Genomic DNA, 24,405 nt, shown 5'->3' with positions numbered 1-24,405 from the left:
AAATATGATGAGAGAGAATGAGGAGAGAGAAAGTGATATGGAAGAAAAATTAAATAAATATATTTTGATATTTGATATTAAGAGGGGAAATTTTAGTTTTGGGTCAAGGATATCTTTGGAATAAGAGAATATTTTAATTGTTGTAAATAGAGTAATGATTCATTGAAGGGAGGGGAGACATGAGTGTTGGGGTTGCAAGGTTGCAAACATAGTCCCATATTGGAAACACATGGGAAAGATCATGAGTTTATAAGAGAAAAGATATCTCCATTGGCATGAGGCCTTTTGGGGAGAGCCCAAGAGCAAAACCATGAGGGCTTAGGCCCAAAGTGGACAATATCATGCAATTGTGGAGATATCTAAATTCTTTTCGATCCTACAAGTGGTATCAGAGCCCGGACTGCCAGAAGGTTTAACCACCGACTGTGCACAAGAGCTATGGTCTGATTGAACCATGTGAGTACAATATTGACCTCGAACAAAGAAAGTGGGGGCTTCTATGTTCGGATCAAGAGGACCAGACACCAGGCAGGAAGTCCTAGTTGCGGCTAGGCAAGGAAAGTCCTAGTAGGTCGGGTGGACCGAGGGGCAGGAAGTCCTAGTAGGTCGGGTAGACCGAGGGGCAGGAAGTCCTAGTAGGTCGAGTAGACCGAGGGGCAGGAAGACCTGGTGGGTCGAGGATCGGACGTGGGAAGCCTATGGTCCTTTGTTTGAGGGGGGGATTGTTGGGGTTGCAAGGTTGCAAACATAGTCCCATATTGGAAACACATGGGAAAGATCATGGGTTTATAAGAGAAAAGATATCTCCATTGGCATGAGACCTTTTGGGGAGAGCCCAAGAGCAAAACCATGAGGGCTTAGGCCCAAAGTGGACAATATCATGCAATTGTGGAGATATCTAAATTCTTTATCTTTGGAATAAGAGAATATTTTAATTGTTGTAAATAGAGTAATGATTCATTGAAGGGAGGGGAGACATGAGAACGAGTCATTACCCAAATATAAGGATTCATTCCTTTATTTATATTTCCATTTCTATAATCCAAATATCAACAATGGTAATCAATGATTATTATTCCCATTCTCTACTCTTATTCCCCTAAACCAAATGCCCCTTAATTAAAATTTTTATAACTTCATCAAAAATATTTTTAATTGATTAAAATCATCTGAAAATAATTAGAGTAACTATATAGTAGCTTCTACACATTATAATAACTACCTAACAACTACTATAATAATGTTGGAAGTAAAAGTATTTTTGTTAATAGTTTATATACTTTGTATCATTTAGTCATACAATAACACTGAAAGTTAAGGTATTCTATAAATAAAATATTTGATGGAACATATATATGTTTTTTTATTTAAAGTACACCTATTTGATGATTGGCTTAAGATGGGTGGTTGATTTTCTACTAAAATTAAACTATTAAATATAGTGTATATATCGTTCAAATACATAATTTAATTATCCCGAGATACGGTGCGATGGTAAAAAGTTGGGCAGGCTCCTATGTAAGAAGGGTTTGAATCTCTCGCACAATATATTAGACCCTCATGGTATTTGAACTACTTGTGATATTGGGTTGTCCGTTATGACTCATCTGTACTTCTTGAATTTATCCTGGTGTCTAATAGAAATTTTTCATGGGTCGAACCAATTAGAGTTGTAAATAAGCCAAGCCAAGTTTGTCAGGAATCTTGGGGGCACCGTCTATTCAACCCCACTTCTAGACGGTCGCACAAGATCCCCAACAAGTGGTATCAGAGCGAAGACACTCTCCTTCAGACTAATCACCGAGGAAGCAAGAAGATGACCAACTTGATAGCACCTCCAAAGTTTGAAGGAGGAGGCTTATGAGACATCACACATTGGATTATGAAGACAGAGGTCTTCTTCGATATGAATTGGGACACCATGATGGTAATCAAGGAACCATTCGAAGTCCCAAAAGACAAGAAAGGGAAGAAACTCCATAGCGATGTTGGATAGAAGAGCAAACGTCACGAGCAAAGGCAAATTCAAAGGTAATATCGATCTTAATTGATATTTTGCCTAATGACATGATGAGTCATGTAGGTGAATACGAGAACACCCAAGATTTGTGAAGCAATATAAAGAAGGTTCCTTGGGAAGAACCTATGCCTACACAAGAATAAGAAGAGCCCAAGGAAATGGGTTCAATTGTTCAAGGAGAGGAGGTGGAGCAATCGGAAGTTGAGCCATGCTCAACATCTGAGGAGGAGAAGGAGGATGAGGAAGCATCATCAACATCCTCAAGGGCTGAAGAATAATCCAAGATGGATAAAAAAGAGGTATTGAAGGTCAACCTAGTAAGCACCTCCACTGAAGCAAAGTCAAAGGACCACATTGTGTGCTTCAAGTGCAATAAAAAGGGACACTACAAGAGTAGATATTTATTGGGTAAGAAGAAGATAAATTCTAAACTTATTCAAGTTAATTTAAACACTAAAAAAGGTTGTAGGAATAAAAAAGCTTAAAGGAGGAGAATGTGCATCGTATGCTTCACATATAGGGAGAAGGGATACTATCACACCAAATGCCCTAAGGAGAGGGAGATCAAGAAGCTAGTGCAATTGAAGAAATGAGAGAAGAAGAATAAGAGCTCGAGTTGAGGGGGAGCTTCAATGGTAAAGGTAAGAGAGGTATACTTTAATTTGAATTTCAATTCAAATGTTTATTCTCTCATACATGGTAGGAATAATTTTCATTATTTACCCATGCAAAATTTTACCTTTAGGTAGCATGATAGAAATAGGGTAAATGTTAGAGATAACCCTAAGGTACTTATACATGATAGATCTAGGCAAGTTCAATTCTCATTACCTAAGGAGAAGAAGGTAATGAAGAACCAAGACATTAATCCCAAAAAAGGAAGACACATGCCTAGGAAGGGTAGGTCTAGGGGTGTCCAATGTGGACAAGTCAATTCTAGGGTTAGGAACCTAGAAAGGGAAAATCAAGCTTTGAAGGCAAAACTTGATCAATTGAAGAAAACCCTAGACAGATTCAATGTTGGATCTAGAGGGTTAAGTATGGTGTTGGGTAACCAAAGACCCAATAATGATAGATCAGGTTTGGGATATCGATCTAGTGTCTCCAAAGCTAAGGAAAAGTCTTATGCTAGGGTTGCATATGACTATAGTAAGGAAAAGTCTTATGCTAGGGTTGCATATGACTATAGTAAGGAAAAGTCAATAAATGGCAATGAAACCCCATTTAATGATAAGAAAAAATTAACAAAGGACAAGGTGTCCAAGGTTAAGAAGGTTAGGTTGGTAGGCCAAGTGTCATTGGAGGTGCATCGATATGACCTAACAATTATAGATGAGTCACCTAGGGAGGTGGCTAAGGTTAAGAGCGTTAGGGAGCTCTAAGAGTCAAGTTGGGACTTATGTCCAATGAATCTCAAGTAGATATTATTTGGGATTTTAGATGGGTTATGAAATATGCTAAGTGGTTTGAAGACGGACTTGAGTCTCAAACCTAGGGCTTGACATAATTGGATTAGTTTCATGCATGGAAATATGACATTGGGGGCTATATTGCATGATAATTAGTGTTGGATGTATAGATATCATATAAACCAATGCTAGGGATGCATTGTGGTTTAGTATGAGCAAATACATCAAGAGGAAGCCAAAACTAAGACTTTAGGTCAATGTTCAATTGAACTATTTAGTTAGTTTTGGATTTTGTGTCAATCTTAGGATTGGTGATAGATATATTTTTGAATGTATTTTTCTCAAGTAAACATGGGTAAAATAGACATCTTCACAAAATTTGGAGATTTTTTGATGTTTGTGGAATTTTTGGTGTATTCTTGAAATTGGGTCAGAAATGTTGAATTGGGCTAAAATCAGGGTGTCAGTCGACTGGTAACAGTATTTATCGAACACATAATGGTTATGTTGATTTGTCTCGATAAAGCCAATCGACTAGTACTTTTGTCAGTTGACTGATATAAGTCTGAAACTGTTTTCAGCATTAGTTTATGACCGGGTCAACTCACATTGATGTATGAGATCCTTGGGGGATAAGTACACGAGTTTAAGTTAGTTTGGATGATCAAGTTTCCGACAATTGGGATATTGTTGGAGCTTTTTGATATTAGACAAAGGGAGAGAAGTTTTAGTTGGAAAAACCATAAATGTCTTTGCATGAAATTTCTAGCTCAATGGGGAGCATAGGTGTACCTTGTGTTAGGTTCTTAAATAGCCCTGTGGTAAAATTCTTAGTTTAATGGGGAGGTTAGGTGTAGGGGGAGCCTTGTAATAGTTCCAATGCATGCTTGCATTTTTCATTCGGCGGTGTAAGTCCAAGTGTGTAGCCTTGGCAACGTAAGTCCATTCGGCAGTGTAAGTCTAAGTGTGTAGCCTTGGCAACGTAAGTTCATTTGGCGGTGTAAGTCCAAGTGTGCATCCTTGGCAACATAAGTCCATTGTTTTTAGCATGTTTATCTACTATTTGTTTTCCCTAATTTAAACTATTGCCAAACATAAAAAAGGGAGAGATTGTTGAAGCAATCCCAATGGTCGGTGCGACTATGTATTTTGGTGTTTGGACAAAGGGTTTAAGTTAGGTTCACCCTTGTATTTGATATGTGTATGTGAATGTGCAGGTTTGCAGGATACACATATGACTCAGGTTGATGGCTTCAGGTCCGGTGAAGGATGGATCATCCGAGGGACCGTGTACAATGCAGCAAGGACAAGGCCCGAGGGAAGCGACTTCGAGGCATACGCGAAGGATAACATTGGGGATGAACTGCGAGCTTGAATGCATCCGAGGGATGAGAGCCAAAGGAAGTAGACTTGAAGACAAGAGGTCAAGGTTGTAACGAAGAGTTGAGTCATGAGGGTGAGGTTGACTGACACTTTCACCAGTCGATTGGTAGGCGTGGTTTTCCAACATGCGACCTATATAAATAAGGCTTGGTGGCTTGGTTAAGGTTGACGAAATTAGACTTGGTTAAAGTCTAATTAGTAGTCTACTAGTTCTCAAGAGTTCTTTGTAATCCAAGAGGTCTTGGTGAGTGTTGTGATGAGGTTTCTTCACCCACAAGGAGGCTTAAGCTAGCCGGAGTTTGCCGGGGACTAATCCACCGACGGATTGAGGGATCGTCCACCTTACGGACAACCGTAGAGTAGGAGCAAGTTATCTCAAATCACGTAAATGAGGTTGTTAGCGGGTTACATCTCTTTTTAGTGTTTAGCTTGTTTGTTTTGTATTATTATTCCATTGCACAAGCTAACAAGTGTAGGAAGTGGTCAATTGGGGGCGCCGTCTATCCAACTCTCCTTCTAGCTGGCCACACAAGATCTCCAACAAGTGCTCACACAAAGTGTCAGCCGGCTGCCCTCTGTGGAGATTCGATTGTTACAACCCAATGACTCGATACAGTCGACTGCTCCACACTGACAGAGCGAACAGAAGCATTCTGTTCACCCCCAGTCGACTGCCCAAGTCGACTATACCAGTCAATTGAATTTCCATCAGTCAACTGGTATCTCGAGTATATTTTCTCAACACTCGGATTCTCACTTTTATGACTCACTTGACTTTTCGTTGCAGCTTTGACCTCTTGCCTTCAAGTTTACTTCTTTTAGCTCTCGTTCCTCGGATGCATTCAAGCTCATGGCTCACCCCCAATGTCATCCTTCGTGTATGCCTCGAAGTTGCTTCCCTCGGCCCTTGTCCTTGCTGCATTATCCACAGTCTCTCGGATGCTCCATCTTTCACTAGACTCAAAGCCATCAACCTGAGTCATATATGTATCATGCAAACCTGCACACTTACATACACATATCAAATACAAGGTGAACCTAACTTAAACGTTTTACCAAATACCAAAACACATGGTCGCAAGAACCATTGAGATTGCTCCAATAAAATCAAGTTTGAAGGTGTTCAAACTTGTTTGATAAAGTAATCGAGTTGAGCCAAACCAAACCTGAAAAGAACTAAGTTATTAAAATGACTGTTCAAACTTCGCTTAATTTATTTTTTATGAGTTTGAACTCGATTTAAATTTGACTTGAGCTTAGTTCGTTTATATATTATCAAATTTTCAATTGAAGTTTATCTTAAATCATTTGAAATTTTTACTTATTTCATTAGTTATTGTGTTTCGTAATTCAAACTTTTTGTTTATTCTAAAAATTTCTTTATTTATTTAATATATTAATAAAATATTTATTAAAAAATATAATTTATGAATATTGTTTGTTATCCATTAATATAATTCATAAATATTACTGAACACATACATATATCTAATTTAATAAATTATTTAAATTTATTTATTTAATTAACCTTATATATTAAATGAATATAAACAAACTTTTAGTAACCTAAATATCAAATTTATTTACAGTCGTTATCTTGAAAAGTTGGATATCTGTTTTGCTAAAACACAATTTAATTAAAATCATTGTAATTTCACATTGTGCCTTTTTTTAGTTATTAATTAAGTATCATTCCTTTTATTCCAAAACAATATTTTAACATATCATTCTTCAATTTGTTCGTTAAACCCTAACCCCGCTGCTTCGTTCCCCCGCTCCCTCCTGCCAACCACTCGCCTCCTCTCCGCCGCTTCCAATTCTCTCCTTCGATGGCGAGCAGAGCCCAGATTCCGAACATCGAGGGCCCCCGGTTGAATCCCGTCAGGATCCGGTTACTATTGACGGGCTGCCTCCCTGAGGAAAGCCGGCCTACTCCAGACGTCATCCAACTCTCCATCGTCCTTTCTGATATCAAGACCTACGGCCTCCTCGACGAGCAAGTCCATGACCCCTCCGATGCGAAGCTGGTCGGGGAGTGGCGCAACGCCATGGATGCCTGGACAGAACGCGTCATCTCGTTGGCATCCAGTAAAATGGTATCTCATTGCACTCGTGCTCCCGGCTTAATACGTAGTCGAGAGTTTTGTGTGTTTGAAAGTTTTGCACTTTCAAAGATTTTACCGTAGTCGCTGTCTATCTTCACTGGAATATTGTTTACATTGTGTACGAACTAGTTTCTCATACTACTTTTTATACAGTCTGTCAGTTTTTGTCTATCAATCTTTGCATGCGACTTATGGTTTTTGTGATGTTTTCACATCTGAAACAGGAATTATTCTAAAAGAAAAAGCAATTTTTGGTTTTATCTTTTTGTTTTTTTGTAGTTGCTTAGATATTAGAAAGTAAGGCGAGTACCTTGTTACATTGGTCGTGGCTGTATGTTGTGTATGATCAAATCTCTCATAATCGAAACCTATTTATTAATGTATCTGGATATTATTAGCAACTCATTTTCTTTGTTTTTTTGAATTTTTTTTAGCCAGACAAATGTAGTGTGGGTCTGTCTTTGCTGGGGGTGAGTTGTGGAGAGTGCAGCTCTGATCGTTTCATGGCATCTTATTCTGTTTGGTTCCAGAAGATACTATCAATTATTCAGGTATGGACCATTGTTCACTGTGATTATGCACGTTGTTGAAATCAGTTTTCATTGATCTTTAAAATTCTATTTTCAGTTTGTAAAGTCTATTTTTTTAGGATGCTTAATTTTGAAAATGCATCCATGTGTTTCAACCATGTTAACCCTTTGTTAAAACAAAGGGCAGACACAAACTCATGTGCACTAAATAGGCTAGCTATCTGTGTCTTGTTGTTGTAATTTAATTTTGTCTTTTTCTTTATCACTATTGCATTGTATAAATTTATGTGGAACTAGTTAGCTATTACTTTTTTCTTAAAAAAACTCTAATTTATATGAAAATAAGATAATAAGCTAAGTTGATTGATAGAAACATTGTGCTTAGAAATTAGTTTTGTTGATAAATAAGTGAAGTTGTGTAGCTTAGTTACATATGCATTTCTGTGGTGTCACTTTCAGATTTTGTTAATGTAATTCATGCTTTAGGTCATATTGTCTTATTAGATAATGTGACATGATCAATATTGTCAACCCTTGCACTGTTGTTGATGGCTTATGAGATTATAGAGGTGAACTTAGTTGGCTTCCCTTGAAGTAGAATATATATTAGCTAATCATCAATTGAGTAATTAACCAAAACACCAACAACAACAACAACCAAATCTTATCCCACTAGATGGGTCGGCTGTATAGATCCTTTTACACAATTAAGCTCTATCTCCTACTATATGTCCTATTAAATCACAAACCTTCAGCCATCTTCAGTATACATTATATATAGATTAATGGAGGATTTCAACTTGACAATTCAACTATGTGACTGTCTTAACATTTGAAGTAAAATGTTATCCATGGCTACATCATATACTGAAGATCTTTTTTACATTAGATCTTGGTGTTTACTCTCCAGTTTTGACATTATATTTGTGAAATTTTTATGTGTTTAGTACAGGATATCAGAGATTGATTTCCTGTGTTGGAAATGAATTTATAGTTCTTTGTCTTAATATGCAGCATGTCTGTTGTTTATGTGTTGTTTCAATTAAATTTTGATAGCATGAGATAATTCAAGGATGGAAATAGGAATAGGATTATGGTTATCACTCAGTTTGCTACTTGTTCTTGAGAGGGCATGGATTTTCATTCACATTCCTAGATGCTAATGAGAAAATGCAACCTCATATAACCATGTTTTTTTAATATCTCATTTGTTTGCTGTGCTCAGCTTCCATCCAGCACCAGTTTTGTAAGAATGGCAGCTTGTGCTGCGTTATCTGATCTGTTCACCAGGTTTGTTGACATGCAATTTCTTATCTGCTGTTAAATTTTACTATTGACTAGCATTTCCTATCTTTTTTGTTTACTCATGAACAATCGATTGGTCAATCTAATTGTTTCAATTAGTTTCTTCTTTACCTTCTGGATAATCTTTGAGTGTCTTGAGCCATTGCGGTATCTTCTATGAATTGCTAGATATATGTCTTCTATGAATTTATTTTATGTCACTCTGGGTTTTATGTTTAATTTTATTTCTTATTTTCTGTTTGGATTTATGCAACCACATTGTTATATGCGTGCTAAGCTGATACGGTAATGAAATCCTCAGTTGGTTTCACTGGTTTGTCTGAAACTATCTGATCATAATAACCCACATCCTCATTCCTTGATTAATATAATTTTGTCTTATTTATTTGTCTCATAGTAGCATGACTGTATAATTCAGATTCTATTGTTATTTTAAATTATTTCATTTTTATCGGTGAACCCACCTGATATGTTTTGTTGTGATAATCCCATGTAGCTTCATTGTTTCTACTATACTAATAAATTTTTTATACTGTGAACACTTAATTCAATTCTTTCCTTTTCTTGAAAGTAATATGACTGTCATGTTATTAGGCTGGCTGATTTTTCCAACTTAAAGAAAGATGGAATAGCTTTTGCTGGAAAGGTTATACTGCCAATTATCGAGTTGTTGAATGAGAATGGATCAAATGAAGTATAACATCCCCTCCAGGATCATAGTCTTCTTTTCTCGATCTATTTGTGATGTGAAATTATTTTCCGTTGTCTTCCTCCCTGCAGGTAGTAGTTCTTGAATTGTTATGTACCATCCTGATGTTCTTTCCTTCATTGCATCGGCACTATGACAATGTGAGTCTATTCCTAGCATATTTTCTGCTTGATAGGGATGAACTTTCATAGACTCTACTGGTCAGATGAGCATGCTAGGTTGGTGTGAGCACAACATTGATGTAAACGTCAAAGTGTCATGTGCTTACGGTGAATTTAGGGAAGTGATGGGTATATAAATTTGTTTGCTGCTAAATCTGGCGCACAAACAAAAATTTCCCTTGTATGCACAATGTGAAAGAACATTAAATCATAAGAGTTAGTAAGATTGGCTTCGACATAATAAACTCTATAGTTCTTTACTAATTTTGAGTTTTAGTTAGAAGCAACTCTTATTTTGTGTTATGACAATGCATTAGTAATCTTTTCCTACATGATAGCCCCAAGAGTGCTAACTAGGGTGATGCTATGTTAGGTTCAAGCTGCTCTTGTCTCGAAGATTGTGTCATCAAGATATAATGCAAATTTATCAAAGGTAAGTGGTGCTTGTGTTGACCATATTATTGCTCGTTTTGCATTGTTGTCAATTTGCTATTGTCGTCGTCTTCTTCATGATAGGATTAATACATAAATATAACACAACCTTTCAAATCTAACATAGCATTTCATTTTTCTTGACTCTACCATAACATTTGGGTTTTGTATTAAAATCTTGAATCCATTATTAATTTGTCTAGTTTTCATTCAAATGTTGATCTGACATTCACACAATACTTTGCCAACTTGGCAAGTTGACGTTGGTTCGGGTTTGAGGTAGATTTGTTTGTTTGTAAGTTTTATTAAATGTAGTACAAGCAATATAAATACTATCAATCTATGATGACCAATATAAATTTTATCAAATTTAGTACAACCAATGTAAGGTTCCCAATATCCCAAATACAAACTCAAAATTAGGTTAGGAGTAATCCAACACTATTATATAGGAGCCAGTCTGAGATATGATGTGAGATAAGGTGACATGTCCAAATACATTAGGTAAAAAAGTTATAAAACAATACAAATGTTGCATTGAGCCGTCACTTCTACATTCACTTGTAACATGACAAGCTCCAATCACTATCAATAATAGAATAAACAAATAAGTCTAATATTAATGATCATTTATTTAGCCTCTATCTTTTCGCTATTTCTTTAGTGTATTTTAATATCTCCATTTCTATTTTGGTCTCAAAATTTTAACACATGCTATAGATCACATTAAGTGTTGGATCACATATTATCTTGTCAATCTAGTCAAAGAATCTATATCTAATAGATATCAAGATCCATGGAATACTAAAAGTTACTTTTCATATAATCTACTCAAAACTTTAATTATACCACAGGATCTCTTATGTACACTTTAGAATTCTTTGGCTTAAGTTTTGATATATTCATTAAGTTTTGATTGCTAGAAGTGGTGATAGCTGCGGAGATTTGTTTGACATGGTGGAAAATCCTAGATTATAATGAAAATGTCATTAAATGAAGCAGTGTAAGCATATCTGAAATCTCATAACGTGAGAAACATTAAAAAAAAGGTTTTTCTTTACTTGACATAACATCGTAACTATATGCTAGACTTTTAAGTAACTAGATTAATGCCATTTAAGAAACCTCATTTGCTACTTGCTCATTTGGCAAAAGTGCTATGTGGATGCTAAATTAACAATCTTAACAAAACTGGATGGAGTAACGTCGGATACTAAATTTTAATATGAAATGTAATCATTGTGTTAAATTAGAAAAAAATTGAAAGGGTGTGCTAGATTTGTGAAAAATATTAAAGGTTATCCCATATTCATGTGTTAACCCTTTATGTTAAGTGAACTCATGGTTTACATAAAATGAAATCATGCTTTTCTCTATTCACTCTTCTTATCTCCTTTTCCAGAAAATAGCCAATTGTTTGGCACTTCTTCCCAGGGCAAAAGGTGATGAAGATACCTGGTCTCTTATGATGCAAAAAATTATAATAGAGATAGATATTCTTCTTAATGATCCCTTACAAACACTGGAAGGAGGTAAGATTGAATATCTTTATTCTGTATTCTATTTGATATTGTGAGAACACAAATAATCTAATTAATGTGCAGAAACAAAAGGTTCTTCAGTTGTGAGATTATTGGTTCCACCTGGAAAGGATCCCCCTTCGGAGTTGGGTATACGATCATTATTGAGAGATGTGACATATCAACCAACAAAAAGATTTCGCTACTTGGTAGTCCCCGTAGTTGACACTCTGATTAAGTGTTGTTGCATGATGCTTACCAGGCCTTATACTAGTCAGGTTTGATACATTCGCATTTCAACTTAACCACTGTAGGACATAAATACTAAGATAAGATAATAATATTGTTATCATTTTTCGTGTTATTTTCACAGGTAAAGGTTCCTATTGCGCCTTTGCTTGCACTGATTCATAAAGTGCTTATGGTGGATGACTCATCACATGAATCCTTAACTCAATTCACAACTGTCTTGAATCAAGAACTTGTATTTTATCAATTTCCAGCATTACGTTTGAGTTGTTTGGATCTTTTAATTGCCCTTATAAAGGGAGTTAGGAGGTGAGAACTGATTCTATTGTCCTTTATCTATAGTTTGTTTGTTATTGTTCCAGTCGCTGAATTAATATATATCTTCAATGTGTATACTGCATTTGACGTTCTTGTAGAAAATGTCATTTGTTCTGTGTTAACTACTACATGTAGAATGTGCTTCATCTTTCGATTAAGGTTGTGATACTATGAATGATAGCATATACTTGGCAGTTTGTCTTTAGTTTAGTAAAGTTTCCTGGTTTTGTGCTCTCATTTTGACTTGCCTGCAGCCAACTCATACCACATGGTGCCGCTGTTGCACGTATTCTGACACAATATTCCAGGAAAGCTACAGTACCATCTCTAAGGATAAAATTGTATTCAGCGATGGGGTTCTTATTGAGATCCATGGGAGTTGGTAAGTAGTTGCCATCCACACTGGCTTTGTTTGTAGCTTTTGCAACATTTCACTCAATTACTTATTGAGGAGGTTAACTTAACAATCTATTCATATTTCAACAAAATATGGGCTTGAATGAGATTGTTGGGGAAAATGAAGAATGATTTTTTTTTTAAAAAAAAAAATTGTATGAAGATGACAATATGATTTCATAATTACAGTAAGGTACATTGTGTTGCACTTTTGTTTCCCTTTCTCTTTTCATTGCATAGTGTTTGTGTCTCTACCACCAAATAAGTTGCTTTGTTGATCTGACAATTGTCCAAAAAAATAGTGCAATTAGTTGAGGTCTATCCCTTTGTTTTTGCCATCGATTATGCAAATGCCGAAGGTCATGTTTCTTTGTATTCGGGACTTCTCTACTACTGTTATTTATTATTGCATATGCATTATAATATTATGTGCAATTTTTTAGGGCATTTTGTTTAGTAGTAGATTGTTCTTTCCGTTGTGATTATATCAAATTTTTTACTAACTTGCAAGTTTTAATCTTAATTAGGAATGAGTTTGTATCTTGCTCAAGATCTAGTCAGCAATGCTTCTGCTGATCTGAATGATCATCCTGGAATCAATACACATATATCAAATCAGCAATTGTCCGGGGAGCCTGATCAGGCTATTACACAAAGTCGCCTAAGAAAAAGAAAACATTTCTCTGAATCAGCAACACAACTCCCAGATGGTTCCCATAAGCAGAGTGTCGTAATCAGCTTAAAACCATCTGCCCCTCTTTCTGTAAAAACTGCTGCACTTGAAGCCTTGCAAGCTCTTCTTACGATGGTACGCCCTTTACTCTTATCATGTGCTTTATTCTGTCAAATTAGGAGTTCATGTTAATATATGTGATGTTCTTCCCTTAGTTTCTTTTCATGAATTATTGTCAAGTCAGTGAAATTATCTTATGTGACTTATGTCATCGTCTCAATTTGCTAGGGTGGTTCTTTGAGATCAGAATGTTGGCGGTCAGGTGTGGATCATTTGTTGATTACGGTAGCTAAAAATGCCTGCGATATGGGATGGGCTTGCGGGGGGAAGTCTTCGGTTCGAAAAACTGAATCAACTGACTCCCTAGTTGCTTTTCAGCTTGCGGCCTTACGAGCTCTCTTAGCATCTCTGCTTTCTGCATCACATGCCCGGCCTCCTCACTTGTCAGAAGGGCTTGAAATTTTTCGTAGAGGTATGCATATGCATTAAATTTCATTTACTACCAAAATATCATTTAAAATGTGGATTGTGAGAAACTTGTATTAGATTAATAATAATAATATCAGATTGTCATTAATGTTGTACTACCAAGCTTCCTTGAAGCATCTCCTTGCAGAGCTCCACCGACCCATTGCCCGTTTATCTAGATTAAGCATATAACCTGTCCACCTCTCATGATCATTCGCCTTTCCTCTTTTTTTCTTTGCCACTACCTCTTGTTTATTGGCTTGCTGACACCATTATCAGTGATAAAGAAGAATGAGATTACCCAATTCTACAATATGACTGATTCCTTCTCGTGCTCGTGTTTTTGCAGGAAAATTGGAAACCGGAACAAAACTTGCTGCCTGCTGTCAAGATGCACTACTGTCCTTGGAAGCTCTTATCCACCCTCGAGCGCTTCCTTTAATACATACCGAAGATTCTAGGAACTCCACACTTAAAGCTTGCAATCAGAGGTATCAGGGAAATACATTTTATGGTCATCTGAATCTAAACACTGCTATTTTTCCAACAGTCGATGTAGGTGCAACGAATGGTATGGATGATGATAATGGTGATGAAGTATTGAACGGTTGGCTTCGTGGTGACAACGAAGAAGAGAGACCTGTTCAGCTTTCACACACTCCTATCACAAAGGAAGATGCAGTTGGCTTGAATAAAGATCATGAGTTCAGATTAAATAATGGAGAATCATCAAGAATAAATATTGATGGGCCAAGCAATGTAGGAGACATCAATGTGCAGACTATTGTTGCAGCTGAGACCGACAAAGCTTCTAATGAAGACGATATTGCTGCCTATGTTGCACAAACGAATGAAGGGGAAACTGAGAACAATAATCTCAAGATATCAGGCACCACAAATGGGGAATACCCCAGTAGTTCAGGAGCTCCAGTGAAAGTAGGAACGATTTCCGACGAAACTATGACAGCTGTTTCTGTAGTCGATGGAAAGCAGCTCCAAATAGGGACATTCTCAAATGAAAATACTAGCGTTCCCAATGTTTATCAAGGCACAGATGTGCCCGATAAGAGAATAGAACCAGCACCTATGTATGATTCTGATTCAGTTTCTCTTGATTCACTACCTGGTATCGTGGATGTCGATCCTGATACAGATTAGCTAACACCATCTAAGCCAGATCCTGCTATGGTAATTTATCTTCTCGCCTTTCTGACTTAATTTTCCTTCGTGAGATTATAAGAATTTTTGACAAATCAAGATTTATAATTCTGTTTTTTCTTATCAAAGAAAAGAGACGGGCGTAAAATATTTTAGAATTTTTTTATGGATTTCTTTTGGTAAACATCTGTGGTACTAATAATAATTTATAAGTTCTTTTGCTCCCATTTGCATAGAAGTTTTCATCAAATGGTCTGCTACCTATCTGTGTACTTTTGGATTGAAATAATTTTCTCTTTATATATATATAAATTAAAAGAACTTTATGTGCAAAATGCAATTTTTCTTATATATATTGCTGCAGAAAAGTTGCTAAATGTTTTTTTTTTGAATAAAATAAAATCATTTGTAAAGTAGGATCTAGTTGGGCTTGAATAATTAATTGGCACGTAACAATATCATATTAGTAACTTTTAAGGAGAAGCCACTTCCCTGTCTAAAATTAAATAAATAAGAAACTCATGAAAACATGATTTTAGTTGTTAGGTGTATGTACATGTTGGAGTATTTATTATTGGACAAAAATGTAAAGGGTGTTTTGATTAATTTAAAATAATTTAAATAAAATTAAATAATTTTGATAAAGAGTATTTGAATATAATAAGTTTAGAAAGAATTATGTTTTAATGTATCAGATGAATACTCATAAATACTTCAGGCAATATGATAAATATGCACATGGAGAAGAGGAAGATTAAAAAAAATAATTAACAATGTTAGATGATAGAGTCCAATACCATCTATATAAATGATTTCAGATAAAAATTTAGTCATTATTATATATAAAATTATGATTTAATAAAACATAATTAAGTGCCATATCTAAAGGGTACTAGAGTTGTCTGAGAGTCCAACGCTAAATTGAAGTTGACCTACAACAAGCAAGAGCAGACAAAGCAATTCACCAAGCAAAACAAGGTGACCAAAATGCAATTGCAATACTCCAGAACTACTAAAGATCCAAATGCAAGAAAGAAAATATACAGAAACACCAACTGGTGACCAAAATATACACTAGGGAGAGTGGACTGCTCTCCCTCTATCTGAGCATGGTCAGAAATTCCAGTTTCTGACTTGGTCCCTGCTCATGGCTCGGCTGCGCTGAAGCCGTGGAGTTCCAGCCACACCTTGACTGCTTGCCACCATCGGCTGCGGAGCTACTTTGGAGGTTGAAATAGCATTACTGGACCCGGTGGTAGCCACAGTGACCCGGCGGGCCAAACAGGCGATGAGAGCAATGCATTGTCCCTCATCCTCTGAGCTTGAACTCGAAACGGAGTAGCTCCTGAATGACGGCGATGGGCTACCCGTGGTACGACACGCTAGGCAGGTAGAAGTCATTGTCGCGACACAAATGAGCGGCGGAAACTGGGATAAAAGGTGAAGAAGATAGAACAGTGTGAGAATTATCAAAACCTAAGATGAAAACCAATTTGGAAGAGTAATAGAATAGTAATTCAAGGCTACATCTTGAGTTAACAAGCTGCCTGAAAAGTCATGTATTTTTTGATCAGTATGTGTGCTAATAAAAACAGTCTATATGGAGCTACAAGACTTGGTAGAACATCAAACAACTTATGTATTGAGATTCCTTCACTTCTATCTTCCATCCAAGTAAACTAACTTTTATCGATAAAAAGGAGTGATTACCATGTTTTAGGTTATAAGAGTTCTAAAACTACTTTTGCATTTGCATGACATAAATCAACAACCCTATCTCGGGCCTTTTACATGGCAGTTCAATCAGGTTCCACAAGTTGTTACAATTTTCATGGAATAGTTTCACACTAGTCTTATTAGAACAATTAACATCTGAATAAAAAAATGCAGCTCGGTTCTCATGTTCATCCAAGAATCTTGATTGCAGATCCAATATTTTGCACAATTTATAATACTTTTCAAGCGTTCAAGATCGTACCTTGTTTGTTCCCCGACCACGATTCCAGATTATGAGGTTTCTCGCTCTGCAATCAATTTGGATCGATTCATCAATCTCAACCAAATTCATTAAAAAAAAAGTTGAAATCATCGGAAATTGTTCGCTGATTGTTATATTCTTCTTACAATCGATTGGGATCAACAGAAAAAAAAAAAAAAACAAAATCATCGCGACGTTCATCAAGGTCTCGTCAAGAGCAGATCTCGTGAAGAATACGCAGAACCGACAGCGAGAAACAAATCGGAACTCAAGCCAATAAAAACCCTACCGATCGCGAGAAGCACAATCACGGAAGGCAAAGCATTGATGCGGCGTGGATCAACCACCAAATGGCTGTGGCAGAAAATACTCAAAAACCACAAATTTAATCTCAAGGGGCGAAGAAAAATCTTACCTTTCGTCTCTTTCTCGCCTCCCTTCTCTGATCTAATCGATTCCGCTAAGAAAGAAGAGAAACCAAAGGGAAGAAGCAGAAAGGCAGCCGAGGAGAGCGAGCGCATCCAAATGGAAGAAAGATTTGGGGCTTTTCGTCTGGGAGGTGGAGGAGCATTTATTATAATATTAAAAAATGGAGGCCTATTTTGATTTTTGTAAGTGTTTTTAATTTTTTTTGCCCTTTCTATTTACCGCATGAAATTAACGTTTCTATGCTTCCTAAAAAAAGGAAGAAAAAAACGAAAAGAAAAAAGAACACTTTTTTTGTGCTTACTAAAAGAAGTTAATCGTTAAGAAATTTAGGAAAATGACTCTTTAAAATGTATACTTTTAGAGTATCAAATGAACAGCTGTCTGTTCTAACAATTTTAATTTTAAACAATTAAATCATTTTAATAAATATCAAATAATTTTAATTATAACTACTTAATAATATTATTAAATATGTTGAAAGTGAATTCGATACAACTACATTTGAATTAATACTACACATAATTACTATTAAGAATTAAACCGTACCAAGTAATCTAATACATTGTGGACTACTCGTGTAGAATTCGATAATCTAATTTATTAACATTGATAGATCGCTCAAAATCCATTTGGACATGTTGAGATTTTGAACCTTCTACTTCTTGAAATGAGATCCTCTGTCCCACTTTCTTCGTGTCCTTGTGTCTGTCCGATAGTGAATGTAACACAAGAAAAGTGGAACAGAAAATCCCATCTCCCAAATCTCCTCTCCTTGTTGAGACGAGACTAGTCGCTAATAGGACGGTACCACATTTTTTGTTTAATAAGAGTACCACATTTTTTGTTTAATAAGAGCGACTATAGCTAAATCATGTAAATGCTAAATGCATCATTTGATTTTGCTAGATGCAGTGTATTTCACATAACACCCATCTGTAAAATCCTAAACTTCATACATCCTTTAATAATTTTAAATATATTAGAATTGCTTTAGTCAAAGCTTAGTATTTTCAAAATATAAAATATTCTTTAAATATTTTTTTTTTAAAAAGTGTTATTTTAATGACAATGAAAATAAAAAATATTCTTTAAATTTTCTACCTTAAAAATACATATTTATTTAATTTGTACAAGATTCTACAAATTGTACTGGATTTTGATCAAAGAATAAAAAAAAATCGACATAAATCACATCAAAAGAACAAAAACAATTAAAAGTGAAACAACTCTGATAGGAACAACATTGACCAGAAACTCTTCCTACCAGCAAATGCTGACCTTCCCTCTTCCTTTTAAGTCAATTAGCAAGAAAAATCCAACAGCAATATCCACACACATTCAAACAATTATAATAAAATAAAAATAAAATTATTTGAAACAACTCGATCTCAATGCCCAACAGATAAACCGTAAAGAACAACAAACAGTCAAAATTAGGGAGAAAGAAACATCAACCAATGCCATATTGACTGTAAAACTTAGACTTGGGGTTGGCCTTGGTGATGCTTTCAACACAATAAGGAAATTATATTTATCTAGATGAAAAAAAAATATTGAACAACAATAATGCAAGTATATACAATGGAAAAAAGATGGATGACAATAGAAAAACTATATAGTAAGTTGCATCTTTATATATATAAGATGGATGACAATAGAAAAAGTTAAAAACAATTCATCTAGTTAGGAGTTTCATATGATGGAAGTATTCACCAATAATGCAGATGAAAAGGCTTACTTACTTCCAGTAAATGTGAAGCTTCAAAATGTCTAAGCGAATTAAGATATATTTCATCTTATCAATGTTGTTGGGATTAAGATCCTACATAGAAATGGTTAGATAGCATAGAATTGGATTGTAGGTTCATAAGGTTGTAGCTCATTTCAGAGTTTTTTTGCAGCATCTAGAAGCTAGCTTTGACTGCCTGTAACTGGCTACCATTGTCTGATCATACGACTGAAACAATGACTGCTCGGCACGACTACCTTTCACTGCCTATGTGCAACTATGGTTGAATTGTGCCCTTTTGCTACTCCTTGCATGTCCATTCATGTTCGACGAAACTATGGTTGAATTGCTCTTGAACTCTTGTCGTTTTATCTCTGAGGAGCGTGGCCAGGTTATGAGCATTGTTAGGTCAGTTTGGGTCATAAGCTCAAAGGATCCTAAATTCCAGCTCACAATCTTGACTGTGATGAAATCCCACTTCAAGAGGGAAGAGAGATTAAGAGGGAAGACCTATGATCTACTAAAATATTCTCATGAACACTAATCAGGAGAGGTCATGACTCATGAAATTCATCTAAATCGCTTATTCAGTACCAGCAGTCTGATTTGAGAACGATGACAATGAATCAGATTAGTTTTGACAGAAAAACAATAACAGATCAAACTATTTATAGAGCAAAGACAAGAGTAGCATTTATGTTCATCAAAGTATAAAGGCATACCAACTTATCAACTGAAAGCAATCACAAGATATAAAACAAAGCAAGAAAAACTTAAAGAGCAAATTCCACTAGTCCTCCAAGGATGTTCACTATTGTTTCAACCAGAAAGGATAGAGACCACTGCATCGCATACGAAACAGAAGAAAAAGAGGTACCCCAAGCAAAACTTCAAAGGTAGTTTAGATCACAAGACAATAATAAGGTGCGGTTAACAAGAACCTACACTCACAAAATTTCATTTCTAAAAGTATTCATCCAAGTATCTTCGTTATTGTTTCAACTAGAAAGGATAGAGACCACTTGATGGTATACAATACAGAAGAAAAAGACTTACTCCAAGCAAAACTTTTATGTTTAGTCCACTTGCGAAATTTCATTCCTAAAGAGCTTAAACATTTAGAAATTTAGCCAAGGAAAAGTTTAAAAGTGAGCGGACAGAAAATTTGGAGGCTCATTCAAATTAGAATGCATAACTTAGAAATGAACTATACCAAATTATGGAAAGGCAAATCTCAAACTTCAGTCAGCTTCACAGCTTCCTGTTCAGTTGGTGGCACAGGATAGTTGCCGGTGAAGCATGCATCACAGAACATGTGGCTTTCATCAGCAAAAGCTCCCCTGAGGCTGTCAAGCGAGAGGAAGGCAAGCGAATCACAGCCAATCTCCTGCCTCACTCCCTCGACATTCATCCTGTTGGAAATGAGCTCTTCTGACCTTGGGGTGTCAACACCATAGTAGCATGAGCCAACAATGGGAGGGCTAGCAATGCGCATGTGGACCTCTCGAGCTCCTCCAGCAGTTTTGATGAGATTGACAATCTTGGAAGAGGTGGTGCCTCGCACAATTGAATCGTCGACCACAACTACGCTCTTCCCCTCGAGGATGGTCCGGACAGGCGCAAGCTTCAGTTTGACGGCAAGGTTGCGCCCTTCCTTGTCAGGCTCGATGAAGGTGCGGCCTACATAATGGGATCTGATGAGGCCCTGCTGGAATGGGATCCCGGAGGCCTCAGCAAAGCCGAGCGCCGCGAAGAATCCTGAGTCGGGCACCGGGATGACGAAGTCTGCGCCGGGGACGGGGGACTCACGAGCCAGAGCAGCGCCGAAGCTGTAGCGGGAGGCGTGGACTGGGTGACCGAAGACGACGGAGTTGGGAAGGGCAAAGTAGACATGCTCGAACACACAAGCTTTGCGGGGCTTCTCGGGCATGAGGCAGGCGGATGTGATGCTCATGTCCTGGCCGTCGACGACAAGCACTTCGCCGGGGTTCACCTCGCGCTCAAACTCGGCGTTGATCAGGTCGAGGGCGCAGGTCTCGGAGGCAAACACAATGGCGCCGGTACGGCGGCGCCGGCCCATGACGAGTGGCCGGAATCCGTGGGGATCGCGCACGGCAAAGAGCTTGTTTTCGGTGAGGAAAACGAGGGAATAAGCGCCCTCGATGGACTCGCAGGCCTCGACGACGCGCGAGAGGAGGGGGCGAGAGGAGGAGGTGGCGATCAGGTGGAGAATCACCTCGGTGTCGGAGGAGGTGTTGAAGATGGAGCCTCTGGATTCTAGATCGAAGCGGAGGCGTCGGTAGTTAACGAGGTTACCGTTGTGGGCGACGGCGAGCTTGCCAAATCGATAACCTGCGAGAAAGGGTTGGACGTTGGCGAGGGCGGAGGCTGCGCCGGCCGTGGAGTACCGCACGTGGCCGATCGCGGAATCGCCCTTGAGCGGGGCGAGGGTTCGGGGGTCGTGGAAGACCTCGGAGACAAGACCTAGGCCGGTAGCAGAGCGGAGAGTAGTTCCGTCGGAGCAGACGATGCCGGCGCCTTCCTGGCCGCGGTGCTGTAGGGCGTGGAGGGCGAGGGAACAGAGCTTGGCGGCGTCCGGGTCGCCGATGATGCCCACGACGCCGCACTCGTCGCGAGGCTTGTCGGCATCATCTAAGGCAAAGGGAACCGAGGGGTTTCCGCCGGCGGAAACGGCGGAAGCGATGAGGCGGAGGGACGAAGGGCCGTGCGCGGTGCGATTAGGTCGGCGGCCGCAGAGAGAGGGATAGGGTTTTAGCTGGGTCTTGATGCGGTAAAAATGGGAGGTTTTGGTGAGTTGTCCATAGCGGTGGAAAGTGGCGGTCTCGGCGTTGGTTGTGGCAGGGGAGCGAGCGGAGACGGAGACGGAGACGGCAGCGGCGGCGGTGATGGTGGCGGCGGCCATGGGAGAACAGTGATAGGCCGGCCCAGAAAGGCAACTCGGCGACGGTGTCTAATAATTCGCCCGCAAAGAGGAAAAAAAAAACCAAAGTTGAAAAATATAATCAATCACACCACCAATTTTGGTAAATTACTAAATTATATTCCTCAAAAAGGAAAATAGGCAACATACTTCCTCAAAGTTGGTCAAAGCCTAAAAAAACCCCTAATTTATATTATTACCGCTATAAGGCCCATAATAAAATAAATGGCCTAAATAAGGTTTCTTCTTATTGAAATTAAAAAATTGACTATACCTTCGTTAATATATATATATATCTTACTATCTTACTATTTTATTAAAAATCTTCCCCTTTTACTAACTAATTTTAGTGAAGCCTAAAATACATTTATGTTAATGCCCTTTTTTCTATTTACACTAAAAATAATTTCAAAGTTTATTAGTAATTCTATAAGAGAAACAATCAGTGATATAGAGTTCAAGACTCAGCTACAGCGTATTATTATAAATTTTTCTCATCATTAATTTTCTCTGGTTGTTTATATAAAAAAATATAGTTCTTTTTATAAGGGTGACACTAGAAAATCCAAACAATTCAGATTTTCAAATACCCAAATAATTTATATATTATTATATTACACATGCAACGCGTGTGCACGATCACACTAGTACACTAGTATATATAAAGAATGTGGATGACAACTCGAGAACTAGGTTGTAAATCAACTAAACTTTTATTAGCAAGATACTCGATTTGATATTTATTAACGAATTTATTGGACACATCTAATACTTATTGTTTTAGTAGATAAAATTCGTGAATGAATAAACGTTAAATTTGAATTGTGATAAAAATATTAGAAATGAAAAGTTTAGGTTAGTAAAATAAAGATAAAATATATTAAATTTAAGTTTAGTAATATTCAATAGAAAATTTTAAGGGGATGTATTCAATATTGGACTTTTAATTACTTTGAATGATTTTTATGGATTTCAAAAGTCTAGTATATTCAATTAGACTTTTATAAACTTTATAAAAATATAGTGGTATCCAAATTAGATTTTTATAGAGTTTTAAAAAGTCTATTTAAACTTGACTTTTTAAAATTTTATGAAAATCTTTTGGTATCCAAAGTTTCAATAGATTTTCATAATTCTTTAGAAATCTTTGGATATAAATTTTAATCAATAAGAGTTCTCCAAAACACTTGGTATAAATTTAAAAATAAAATAAAAAGTCTTCTGAGATTTCAAATCGTTTTAATTTTTTACAAATAAATCATTTCTCTTCACACTCCTCAATTTTGATTATTTCTTTGATCTTAAAGGCCCTATCCTTGTTCAACTTCTCGGCAGCCTGCATCAACCTCTCATTTCATGCGAAGTTGAGAGTTCTCTGAAATGATGTTCTCCGACGTTATAACGACAAAAGAATGGAACGAAAGGGGTGGAACGGAATAGCAGCTGCTTGCAGCCTTTTCTCCGGTGGTGACTCATGGCAGCGGGCTGTAGGTGGAGATTTTTTCTCCGGTTACTCATCATGGGAAACAATGAGTGTCATCCGATGAAGCCTGTGGTGTGTCGGAAATGAGAAAAACAAATAGAAAAATTGTTTCAGGCGGTCGGTGATGCTTTCGTCAATTACTTGCCAGCAAGTTGAAGTCGAAGTCGATTTTATGGCGGCACTGTGCATAGAGGGAAGAGAAACTTGAGATAGTCGGTTTTAATATAAAATATATATTAATAAATCAAATTAATTTTCAACTTAATTAATAAAGTCTAATGAAATTTGACCTAAAAATATTCTATAAAAATTATTAAATTTTAAAAATTCCTAAATAAATTTTATATATTTATATTTATTTATTTTAATAATATTATTACTAATCAAATTAATAATAATAATATTAATTTTATTACTAATCAAATTTATCAATTTAATATTTTATTAAAAATTTGACCAAATTAAAGGGTCGACCAACATTTCAGGTTAATTTGGATCAAAATTAAAATAAAAATATTTAAAATTATTATAATATTATTGAATTTAAAATTATATTATTAAAGTTTTTTTTAAGTGAGACGTTATTTTCTCTTTGTTTTTAGCCCAAACAAGATAAAAATAAAAAAAGTTGAAAAAAAATTTTATGGACAAGTTTGCTATTTATTATTTTATTAAAAAAAATAAATTTAATTGGGTATTTTAGGTTTTGTTTGAAAATAAATATCGTGCGAGACCATGACCGCCTACGCTTTTCCAATATTGAATACACCCCTTTAAATCCACAAGTTTTCATGAAATTTACAAATTTATGTAAAAACCTTACAAAAAAGTTTATAGAATTCCATGGAATTCTTTTCACAACTATATGAGATTCTATAAAAGTTAATAAAAATATATGAACTTCACAAAAGTCTATCATTAAAAAAAAAATCAATGAAAGTCATTCAAT

At 36.6% G+C, this 24,405-nt stretch overlaps 2 protein-coding genes and 1 long non-coding RNA gene across 3 annotated transcripts; 1 reads left to right on the top strand and 2 right to left on the bottom strand.

Annotated features, from left to right (window-relative positions):
• Positions 1 to 6,541: 6,541 nt before the first annotated feature.
• On the top strand, positions 6,542 to 15,123 carry LOC122015805. The gene is made up of 13 exons (XM_042572846.1): positions 6,542 to 6,908; positions 7,352 to 7,468; positions 8,673 to 8,737; positions 9,347 to 9,446; positions 9,533 to 9,601; positions 9,996 to 10,055; positions 11,457 to 11,586; positions 11,659 to 11,852; positions 11,948 to 12,132; positions 12,396 to 12,523; positions 13,065 to 13,345; positions 13,499 to 13,742; positions 14,088 to 15,123. Exons 1-13 carry the CDS (start codon positions 6,642 to 6,644, stop codon positions 14,894 to 14,896), a joined length of 2,649 nt encoding a protein of 882 aa, XP_042428780.1. The 5' UTR covers positions 6,542 to 6,641; the 3' UTR covers positions 14,897 to 15,123.
• Positions 15,124 to 15,875: 752 nt separating this feature from the next.
• On the bottom strand, positions 15,876 to 17,431 carry LOC122015706. The gene is made up of 3 exons (XR_006120949.1): positions 17,290 to 17,431; positions 16,875 to 16,920; positions 15,876 to 16,324 (listed from the first exon to the last, which is right to left on the bottom strand). It is a non-coding gene; the product is annotated as an uncharacterized LOC122015706 (long non-coding RNA).
• Positions 17,432 to 19,962: 2,531 nt separating this feature from the next.
• On the bottom strand, positions 19,963 to 22,058 carry LOC122016418 (amidophosphoribosyltransferase, chloroplastic-like). The gene has a single exon (XM_042573714.1). It carries the CDS (start codon positions 21,953 to 21,955, stop codon positions 20,267 to 20,269), a length of 1,689 nt encoding a protein of 562 aa, XP_042429648.1. The 5' UTR covers positions 21,956 to 22,058; the 3' UTR covers positions 19,963 to 20,266.
• Between the last annotated feature and the right edge of the window lie 2,347 nt (positions 22,059 to 24,405).

The sequence above is a fragment of the Zingiber officinale genome, chromosome 8B (genome assembly GCF_018446385.1).
Source record: "Zingiber officinale cultivar Zhangliang chromosome 8B, Zo_v1.1, whole genome shotgun sequence".
Classification (NCBI taxonomy): Eukaryota; Viridiplantae; Streptophyta; class Magnoliopsida; order Zingiberales; family Zingiberaceae; genus Zingiber; species Zingiber officinale.
The sequence above is the reverse complement of the archived record's forward strand: the minus strand, read 5'-3'. Positions and strand labels throughout refer to the sequence as shown.

Excerpts from the sequence above, each read along its gene's own strand:
- LOC122015805 (XM_042572846.1), top strand. The coding sequence starts at position 6,642 with ATGGCGAGCAGAGCCCAGATTCCGAACATCGAGGGCCCCCGGTTGAAT. Across the intron at positions 7,469-8,672 it reads AGATACTATCAATTATTCAG|CTTCCATCCAGCACCAGTTT; the intron begins GTATGGACCATT and ends TGCTGTGCTCAG. Across the intron at positions 11,587-11,658 it reads CTTACAAACACTGGAAGGAG|AAACAAAAGGTTCTTCAGTT; the intron begins GTAAGATTGAAT and ends ATTAATGTGCAG.
- LOC122016418 (XM_042573714.1), bottom strand. The coding sequence starts at position 21,955 with ATGGCCGCCGCCACCATCACCGCCGCCGCTGCCGTCTCCGTCTCCGTC.